Source organism: Cupressus sempervirens, chromosome 7 (genome assembly GCF_028749045.1).
Source record: "Cupressus sempervirens isolate cs-2001-9-10 chromosome 7, ASM2874904v1, whole genome shotgun sequence".
NCBI classification, from domain to species: domain Eukaryota; kingdom Viridiplantae; phylum Streptophyta; class Pinopsida; order Cupressales; family Cupressaceae; genus Cupressus; species Cupressus sempervirens.
This window is the reverse complement of record NC_143124.1, coordinates 492347716-492358738: the sequence shown is the minus strand read 5'-3', so window position 1 is coordinate 492358738 and position 11023 is coordinate 492347716. Positions and strand designations below refer to the sequence as shown.

At 33.3% G+C, this 11023-nt stretch overlaps 1 protein-coding gene across 2 annotated transcripts in view; it reads right to left on the bottom strand.

Moving 5' to 3' along the window:
* Positions 1 to 8148: 8148 nt before the first annotated feature.
* The window catches only part of LOC149547695 (FKBP12-interacting protein of 37 kDa-like), a 156868-nt gene continuing 153993 nt past the window's right edge, over positions 8149 to 11023 (bottom strand). For both annotated transcript variants that reach the window (XM_089791774.1, XM_089791775.1), the window contains 3 exons: positions 9470 to 9539; positions 9139 to 9194; positions 8149 to 8584 (listed from right to left, as the gene is read on the bottom strand). In XM_089791774.1, the coding sequence (XP_089647900.1) occupies positions 8438 to 8584; positions 9139 to 9194; positions 9470 to 9539 (273 nt within the window). In that variant the 3' untranslated portion in view covers positions 8149 to 8437. The remainder of the gene's footprint in view (positions 8585 to 9138; positions 9195 to 9469; positions 9540 to 11023) is intronic.

The following is an 11023-nucleotide window of genomic DNA, read 5'->3' as shown; positions in this document are numbered from 1 at the left end:
GTCATTATGCATCTAAGTGTCCTAGAAAAGAGAAAAAGTATAGAGGAAATTTCAAACATAGAAGGGATAGAGAATGTTTGTATGCAAATGAAGAAGATGATTCCAATGAACAAGTAGTAAGTGCTAATGATGATGAAATTGGATTTGTAGCTATTAAAGAAGAAAGTCCAGAGAAAATAGCTTTAGTATCATAGGTTGAAAAAAATCTACTTGGATAATTAACTATGGTTGTTCACATCATATGACTGGTGATATGAACAAATTTTTTAACTTCAAGGATCATGATCGATGCATTGTCAGAGTTGGAAACAATGCAGCATGCCAAGTTATAGGTATTGAATTTATAACTCTTGATGGTAAGACTACCATTGAGGATGTATATTTCATTGATGTTTTGAAGCACAATCTTTTGAGTTTTAGACAACTAGTGGATAAAAGTTATCAATTGCAGTTCACAAAGAAGACATGCATGATCAGAGACTAAGATGGAAAAGTAATTGGAACAGGAACTAGATCTAGAGGTAATGTCTTTCAATTGAATCCTACTAAAATGACATGTTTGGTTGCAAAGGTAGATGACAGTTGGTTATGGCATAATAGATTTTGTTATATAAAATTTGACAATATTGTGAAGACTAATAGTATGTTTGTAGTTAGAGATTTTTCGAAGATTGTAAAGCCTACTAACACAATTTGCAACGAGTGTGCTTTCACAAAGCATAACAAAACTTCATTTCCCAATAAGTAGTTTACTACTACATCAAAATTGGAGATTGTAAATATAGATCTCAGTGGTCCTACAAAGACTAAAGGAATCTATGGTGAAAGGTATTTCATAATTTTAGTTGATGACTTTTCTAGAATGATGTGGATTGCATTTCTTAACGAAAAATCTGAGGCATTTGATAAGTTTAAGATATTCAAGAATAGTGTTGAGAATGAATCAAGTATAAAGATTAAATGTTTAAGATCGGATCGAGGAGGAGAATTTACTCCAAATGAGTTTAAGATCTTTTGTGAAGCTAATGGAATCAAAAGACAGTTATCAGCTCCAAGAACCCCTAAATAGAATGGTATAGCAAAGAGAAGAAACAAGTCAGTAACAGAAGCAACAAGAGCTATGTTAGCTGAGAATGATGTATCCAAAATATTTTGGAGAGAAGCTGTGAATACAACAATCTACACTATGAATAGAGTGCAAGTCGGGAAAGACTCAAACAACACCCCTTATGAATTATGGTTTGGTCACTCGCCTACAGTTAAGTATTTCTGAATTTTTGGCAGTTAGTGTTATATCAAAAGAGATGATGATATTGGTAAGTTTGATGCTAGAAGCCATGAAGGTTTCTTTCTTGGTTATTAATTAAAAAGCAAAGCTTATAGATGTTATAATCTAAGAACTAAGACCATTATGGAAAGTGCAAATGGCAGAGTTGATCAGAAATTTAGGATACAAGAAAGAAGAGTTGATTACAATTCAGATGATGAGAATGTTGTTACTAAACCAAGGAATGATGAAGTATTCTTTGAGACTAACAATTATTTGCATAATGAAGTAGAACCAATGCAGGAACAAAGCTTAGAACCTTCAACAAAGCTAAGAGTTGAGATAGCAACTCCTACTTTGGGTAAGAATATGACAAAGAATCATCCACCTGAGCAAATCATCAAAAGCAAAGATAAAGGTGTGATGATAAGAAGTAGACTCAATAAAGAACTACGTTTGATATCCCAAGTTGAACCTAAGAATGTAGATGAAGCATGTAAAGATGATTATTGGAAACAAGCTATGAAAGAAAAATTGGATCATATAGTAAGGAATGAGACATCGGAATTAGTTCCAAGACCAACAGGCAAGAATGTGATATGAACAAAATGTGTATTCAGGAACAAAATGAATGAACAAGGTGAAGTTGTAAGGAACAAAGCAAGATTGGTATGTAAAGGTTACACATGGCAAGAAAGAATAGACTATGATGAAACCTATGCTCCTATGGAAAGAATAGATGTAGTAATGTTATTCTTAGCATATGCAGCATATAAGAAATTCAAAGTATATTAGATAGATGTCAAGTTAGCATTTCTAAATGGAGAATTTGAAGAAGACGTGTACATGGAACAGCCTAAAGGTTGTCCTTTGACAGATGACAAGGACGTAGTATGCAGACTGAAGAAAGCATTGTATGACTTGAAGCAAGTACCCAGAACCTGGTATACAAGATTGGACAAACATTTGACAAAGCTTGGATATAGAAAAGGTATGGTAGATAGTAATCTCTATTGGAAAGAAATTGATGATGGATTGATGAGGTAATATTTGTTGATGATATCATATTTGGAGGAAATGATGATGAAAGTGACAAGTTTGTAGAAGAAATGAAGAAGGAATTTGAAATGAGCATGATAGGAGAGATGAAATATTTTCTTGGATTACAAAGGAATCTTTATTTCTCAGATGAAGTATTTGAAAGATTTACTGAAAAGGTTTGGTTTGGAAACATGTAAACTCGTTGGAACACCTATGGTAACTAAACACAAGTTATCACCAAAGGATGAGACAACTATTGTTGAGCAAAAGAAGTACAAATCTATGATCAGAGGATTACAATATCTAACTCACACAAGGCCAGATATAGCTAATGTAGTTGGAATTGTTGCAAGATTTCAAGTTGGCCCCAGAGAAGAACATTATGCAGTAGTCAAAGAGGTATTTAGATATCTAAAAGGAACACCAGAGTTTGGATTGTGGTATGATAGATCTAATGATTTCACTTAATATGCTTATATTGATGCTGATTGGGCAACTAGTATGGATGACACAAAGAACACTAGTGGTGGAGCCTTCTTTCTTGGAGGAAGATTGGTTTCTTGGCTAACCAAGAAGCAGGATTGTACCTCACAAAGTACGGCGGAAACAGAATATGTTGCAATAGCAAAAAAATTGTAATCAAGTTGTTTGGATGAAGCAGATGTTGAAGGATATAAGGATAGAATTCAGTGAACATGTTGTCATACATTGTGACAACACAAGCACAGTAAATATATCTAAGAATCCAGTGTTGCATTGTAAGACTAAGCACATTTCTATCAAGTATCACATGTTGAGAAAGAAAGTTGCAGAAAAGGAAATTAGATTGGAGTATGTAGGACTAAAGAGAAAACTATAAATATTTTCACTAAGCCTCTTCCCAAAGAGACTTTTGAGTATTTGCGAGGTATGCTAGGGGTTATGCCTCTTCCTACCTTAGAGTAGATGATGCAAGAGTGCATCAATTCAATGTAACAAAGCACTATTGTTTGTCTGAACTAAATGCTTATGCTTCCTATATGGAGGAGTATCTATGATGGATAGATGTCATCTAGGACTTTTGTTGGATGTTGTTTTTGAACACTATCTTTGGACACTTGAGCTAGTTAGAAACAGTTGTTGCAGAGTTTGATGGTTGCTGAAACCTTTGACATTGATGTCAATGGGGGAGAAGTGTAGCATGAAAATAGTTTGAAAAGCATGGAAAAGTACAACATGAAAGAATGATTGATGAAGAGGATTTGAAAAGAAAGAATAACAATCTTTTGTTGTTGGTATTCTTGGAACTAGATGATTTTCATATATGTTGTCATCAATGTGAAGGGGGGGGATTATTGGAAGCATGAATGTTGATGATATTCCTATGGGGGAGTATTGTAGAAATATGATTAGATCATTATCATGATGATATGTTACATTCATGACTATGTTTCTCATTGATGTCAACATAGCAATTTTTTACGGTATCTGACAAAAGAATAGTGGGAAGATCAAGTTGGTGTAGATAGACAGCTGAGCATTTTCACTAAGTGAGGTTAAAGGGAGATCATAATATGTGTTCAGTATACCTAGCTAACCTCGAAAGCATGAGATATTAAGTCTGGAAGAAGTTATGCAAATTTTGGTGAAGACTATTCTGAGATAGAGTTCACAGAGGCATGTTCTGGAAAACTTGTTATACCTATTAGCAGAGTTGTTATTCTAAGAAGCCGAAGTTAAAGATGTGAAGAAGAAATGTTGGAGATGATGTGGCCAAGCTCGTTCATCATAATGATACGTGTACAAAAGTTATTTATGTTGCAAGGCAGAAGATTAACGTTATCACTATGTGTAACATTTTCTTAATGTGGTCCTATAATAATTAAATTGAGATGTAATAACCAACTCATGGAATTGTTTTATGGATTTGGTATAAAGGAAGCGCATTTTCCTTTATCATGAGGCATGCAAGTGAAGTGATTGTAAGAAGTACAAAGAGCAGAATACGAAGTTAAGAAGAGCATAGCGAAGGTGAAGGAAACTTTGTTGCCAAGGTTTTATTGTGTGATCTGAAGTTGGATACTTGGATCTGAGGTTCATGACCTGGTCTACAAGGTCTGACAGTGATTGGTCCGGTTGATAGGATAGAAGAAAGAAGTTAAAGTACAATACATACAATTATTCAGCAAGGAATAGTTGAGAGACCAGTTGGACAGTGAGTTCGGTGATCTTGCCCCAAAATTTATTTGGATAGTGGTTCTTTCTATCTTCTACAACTCCTAACAAGGTTGGCACAACTCCTAACAGGGTTGGAATCTTCTAACAATGATTCAAAGTCTTCTAACATGGACTCATATGTACCAAATGTTGTAATAGACTCTCAACATGGTCCATCCTCTAACAAGGAATATTTGTATTAGTACATCATCTTGTGGGCATCATTCCCACTAGAGTTTTCCCTCTGATCAAGGGTTTCCCTAGTTAACATATCTAGTGTAATTGTTTATGTGCATCTTTGTATGGTTGTTGTTTACTTTGGTTGAATGATTACGTTTATTTAAGGTGGATAAATGTTTTAATTATTGGATAACTGATTCACCCACGTCCCACACTCCCCACCCCCCTCTCGGTTATCTTGGTGAACTATTGTTTCTAACACCCTATTGAACCCAAATCATCTTGCTTCCTTTGGCATCTCTTTCTACACAAGTTATCTTTCTAGAAACCCAAAATATGTCTTCCATGTCTTTTTTTATTGCATGTTTACCAAGGAAATCTAGAATTTATTTGGCCTCATCATTAATATAAATTTCGTTTACAAAAGGTTATTTTTAGAAGCATTGTTAATAGCAACAAAATCTTATATTACTTTCTACTCTATTTTTTCTTCTATTTTGTTATGGAATATTTGTGATATAGGAGCATCTTGGGTGTAAGAGCAACCTTGCATCACCCAAAAATGTTTCCTTTCTATCTCTCAAATAAGGGTTGTTACACTGCACAGTTGTTTGTGGAAGCTTGTTACTTAGTAAGTCGATCATACGAGCTTGGAATGTTCTAATTTTAGAGTTGGAGGTTCATCTTGGATATATCAGCCTGTCAATTGGGGTTCACTACCATATCATGTGTATTCATTAAGTTATTGCATATTTGTGGTATAAAAACTTTGAGCTCAATTTCAAAGGCCTTAGAGGCCTTGAATGAGGCCTGGAACTCAATTGGCTAGAGCTTGCAAGAGTCGAGCATTATAAAACAGCAGATAATGATTTTGAAATGGGGTCATAATAGCCAATTGACTCTATTGTTCGCAAGTTGTTGCCTTTGGAAGTTAGCTACCTGAAAAATCCCAAAATAACATTTGAAATTGTTTTAAACTGACTCTATATATAATTTTAGGGTTAGTCGGCCTCAAGGGTTAGGGCTAAATGTTTAGAACCTTCTCAGACGGTGGAGAATTGCCTATATAAGGAAGGCCCATAGATTGTCTAAGATAATTATGGGTGATAGTTCACAGCTCTCTCTTGTTGATTATTGTAAGGAAGGAGCTCATGTGGGTTTGCATATTACATTTCATAATTATGTAATTCCACATTCGTGGAGATAATAAGAAGCTCATATTTGATATTGTAAATTTTGGTTGTTTCTCTATTTTTGTTATGTGTTTGTGGTATTAATGGGAGTACCCTTCATCAATTTGGAAAGTTAGGAACAATGATGTGTTTGCAAGGAAGGCTAGAAACCTTACTCAATCTCTGCAAAGACTCATTTATTCTGATGTTACCCTGTCACAACAATCATTAAGATGGAGAGAAAATTTCTACAAATACTTAAAGACAGTAAGGCCACAGTGGAGAAAAAAGATGTTACTTATGAATACACAACAATTTGGGACAAAGATTAGTTCAAGATTACTCTAGCTGAATTCATCCAACAATTGAACCAAAAGGGGCAATGGAAGAAAGGAAATGAAGTTGGTACATCTACATGCACCTCACATGAGATCGAACAATGGAACAAAAGCTCAGAGATTCTCAACAACAATGATGTCTCCTAGGACAATTATGCATCTAATCCTGACTAGGAAGATCTTCCCCACGATAACTTAGATGAGGACTTCTTCCATTAGCATATATTTGCAAAACTATGATTTATTATTTTTCTGAACTCTATCAATAGCTCAGTCTTATTGATATATTTTGTTACTATAATGTTAAACTCATTATCACTGTAACTAAACTCTAATTTTGTTTAAAACTAATACTCAGTAGAAAAATTTATTACGTACATGAATGGGGAAAGGAATGGTGTCATCTTCTAGCCTCGGACCAAGAAAAAGTCACTAAGGGCATTGGGAGCATTAAAATTGGCATGTGCTTAGAATTTGCTACAACAACCTTGTTGCTATAGTCAATATTCAATTTCAAAATGCTAACCATTGATTGAAATCTATTTGCGTGTTCTTAGATGGTGTAGATGGTTGCTAAGGATGTCTAGTGTAATGGCAAAGATTATGTTCTAGGCACCTAGATAATGCAAAGTTCAACTTTTCTCAATGTTATTTTAAAATAAGGTCCTTGATCAAATAGATCAACAAACATCACTTTTCCTTAAATGTCTAAATTGAAAAGTCAATGACCAATAAGGAGTCACCTTGACGTCAAGATAGATAGGTGGCATCATACTTGCAAGGTAGGCTAATCACCATGTCCCTATGAATGCATGCAAACCCACCACATGGAGCATGTTATCTTTCAACATTTAGACCCTTTTCGCATTTTGAGAGATCGCACAAAACAAAGGTTCTCAAACCTTCTTGGTTGAAAGAGGTTTCCAAAACCTTGTCACAATCATACTAATAATCTGAAGTCATATGAAAACATTGTGGTGCAAAAAACTTTTTTGACTTCCAAAAGGTCACTAAGAATGGTTTTAAGTTTTTTGTTGGCTTTTAATATATATTTTTGAAAGATATTTTTTAAAATTTTATATATTTTTATTTGTTTGAAACAATTGTCAAGATTTTCCCCAAGTTGTGTTGAGTCCCCAGTTTAACCATGGGCAATATGACTCAATAAACGCTTTTGATTATGCTTGATGCTTCATATCAATATGCTTTGAAGGAAAGACATGATTGGAAAAGGACAAAAAGTTGTTAAAAAATTAACCAAAATATTTTAATTCATCAATGATGAACAATCAACAACTGGTGTAAATAAGCAATATTGTTAAGTTCAAATTGGAGATTAGAAGCTATTCAACCTCAAATCACACCATCTAATCTAATTAAAATTCACTAAGAAAGATTAAATTGTGATCTCTGCATTCTACGCGATTTTTTTGCCTTTCTACCAGTAGGAATATGAGAGCTAAGTTTCTTTGCAATTATCCATTTGTTGTCACTCAAAACATTTTTGGTTCATGCTTTCTACATATGAAATTTGTAGACATAATAATACAAATTTGTACTTATAATAATAATAAAATATAAGGTTTCAACATTCTTTTTTTATTCAAAATATTTAAATTTATTTTTTTTAACACATTATTCTATAATGATTAAAAAATCAATTAATAAAATAAGTGTAACATATTTTATTATTATATATAATCTTATAACAAGACTTAATAGTAAAAAACCATTTAAAAAGAGGACGAAGAAGAAAAATTAAAGTAAAGCTAACTTTTTTAATTTTTAACATTTTCTTTAGCTTTTCAAAACTTAGAAAATAAACATTCAAATAAAAGAAGATAATATTAAAAGGTATTCTTATTAAAAGATTTGATAATACTACAATATAAAAAAATTAGCATGTATTTCGAATGGATAGCTTTGTGTTAAAGAGCCAACTACTGTAAAAGGATTTTGCTATTTGGAAAACCTTATTTTGTGATTTTTTTTGGGTAGTTTTATAATGTCATAAAAGTACAAGGGAAAACCCACAATTAATCAGCTAATAATTACGAACAAGGAACAACTACTTACAACTTCTAAGAATTCAGTTTCATGTCTGTTTTCAACAAAATTATGTGTATTTAATGTTCTGATATTTTTCTAAGTTTTCAGGTAGCCTGAATTTTTGAACTATTATGAGAATCAACATATTTCTAACATCTACAGAACTTAATTTGAGATGAAACATGTATCCTGCATCACCGATTTGTCTTTGATGCATCAACAGCATTTCCACCTTCACTTGTCTTCTTGTCTTCCTTTCCTCCACTTTTTGGTTTCTTTCCTTCTCTAATTTTATTGGCTTCAATATCTTTGTCTTCAAGCTGTTTCTTCATTGTATTTACCTGAAATGCATACATAGGAATGAGAATAAAACCTGAAGAGTAATAAATTCACAATATTATGCGAAACAGAGAAGTGTGAATAATTCCTTGCTTAGAGAGCTTCAACTGTAATATTAGGATAATATATACAAGCAGATGTGATATCCAAATACAGGTCTTATACAAGGGGATAAAATGCTATTATAGGAAATCAAGGAAAATTCTAGATATCTGATGAATAGCGCAGATAGTTATCAAATAAAGTAGACCACTATCTTTTGAATAGCATTAAGATAAGTGATAAAGTATGAGGGGAAATAGATGCACAAAACTTCCATAATAAGAAACAAATAATCATATTGGTTATTTTCTTCAATAACTGAAATATCTCATCCTTTAAAATCCAAAAAAATCAGCTACAAGTAACGGAATTAGAATTTATATGAAAAACAAACAAATCATCTTCAAAGACATTAGATTTTCCAATAAGGAAAGAACAATTACAGTCAGCAGAGTTTTTTGTGCTTTCAAAGCAAAAAAAATTCAGAAAAATTAGCTAAGAGACTTGGGAGTACCAATTCATTTGATTTGTCAACTCCTTCCTCCAGCATTTCCATGTAGTCCAATAATTCTTCAATAAACATTCTCAAGTCAGTACAGAATTTCGGTAAAAACAATCAAATAATTTTTATTTTTATTTGAAAATAAAAAGTAATTATTGCCTCGATTCATAAAAGATTAAATCTAGACTTCCCAAGTATTCTCAAGCATTAAAGCCATACTTGCCATTTTTGTTTATAATTAACCACTTGATGGTATCTTATGTTTACTAAATATCATTTTCCTATCTTGATGCAATACTTCGAAACATAAGAATGCCCAATGACTGAAAGAGAAGTGTGAGACCTTGAATTTGGCGTCTCAGCTCAAGATTCTGATTCTTTTGCAACTTAAGCTTCATACTGAGTTCATGTATCTGCAAGAGAAAAACCTATGTATTAGAAAGCCCCTCCAACAAGATGAAGATCTTATTCAGACTCTGACCCATTCGGTTACAACATCTCATAAAACAATTGTGAATAAAATTTTCATAGAAAAATGAATGGTCCAATAGTATTCAAGCATCGCAAAGCATAAAATAATACCAAAGAGAACTTTGGTAGGCTTGTATTCATTCAAAACATTCTGCAAAAGACAATAAGCAGATCCCAACATTCAAAAAGATTCCCATTCATCCACTGTACCTTGAGAAGGAAAACAATAATGATAGGATAAACTGTGAATGCAATAGACATTTGGTAAAGTCAACTTCCTCTATATTGTCAGCTGTGCATTTTCAACTTCTTGATTAATTCAATACTTTATAACAATTTACAAGTTAGCAGTCATTTGTATGGGCGAGGTCAATAATTAAAATAATGTGAAAACTGATGGATAAGGGTTAGCCCATTTGTTTAATTCATATTTAAAAATTTACAATACTGATATGTTTTCTGCACATGTATAAGTAATTAAACTCGTAAAAATAGTATCCAAAATCTGCATCACTCACGTACGCAGCCTCTTTCACAATTCTGGGCATCATAGTGTCGGTAATCAAAACAAAAATACTGAAATACCAGGTTTGCACCTTGGACCCTCGAAACTGGGTCCAGGTGCTAACCAGGTTCAGGTTTGTGAAATGGTTTGTATTGGGTCCCGGGCGGACCGAGCAGAGACCTGTGAGGACCCATCACATCCAGCTCAAAAGGTTGGTCAAAAAACACACCAAAGAAAATGATCTAACCCCAAGGCTAAAACAGCCAATTATGGAACCTTCTAAAACACTTTTTTTTCACATTTGCTCTCTCCATCTTACCAGTTTGAAGTGAGGTGATTGGAGTCAATTGTGAAGTGTCAAATACCTTCCACAAAGCAGATTTTTCATTTCTAAGTCTTTACATTTTAAATGTTTATCTTTGGCATTTGGCATTGATCAATGATCAAGCATCATAGATTCATACTATAAAATGATTTAATCTAATTTTACGTATATTTCTCTTATTTTTTGTTTATATAATGCATACACACACGCGCGCGCATATAGAGACACACATGAACCCATACAAACCATAATGGAGGAAAAAAACAACGAACCCATGTACTGGGTTCTCGTACCTGAACCTGAATGGTAACTTAGCAAAAATATAATAGTAAAACAACAAAGGATAACCAATACGTGAACTAGATCCCTTCCTTTCTCTTCTTTCTCTAACTGCATATCGATAGAGCAAGGTTTTGTCTCTCTAAAAATTACACTTCTGCCATACAGAACCTTTTTGGCCACTAGATCTCAAATTCTTGTAGCCATTAACACCAACACCATAGCCAATTAAGATGCATTCAACTATCTTGTTCTCCAACTTAAACCTGTTGTCATTTGGCACATGTGTGTATGCCTCGCAACAAACTGCTTTGAGA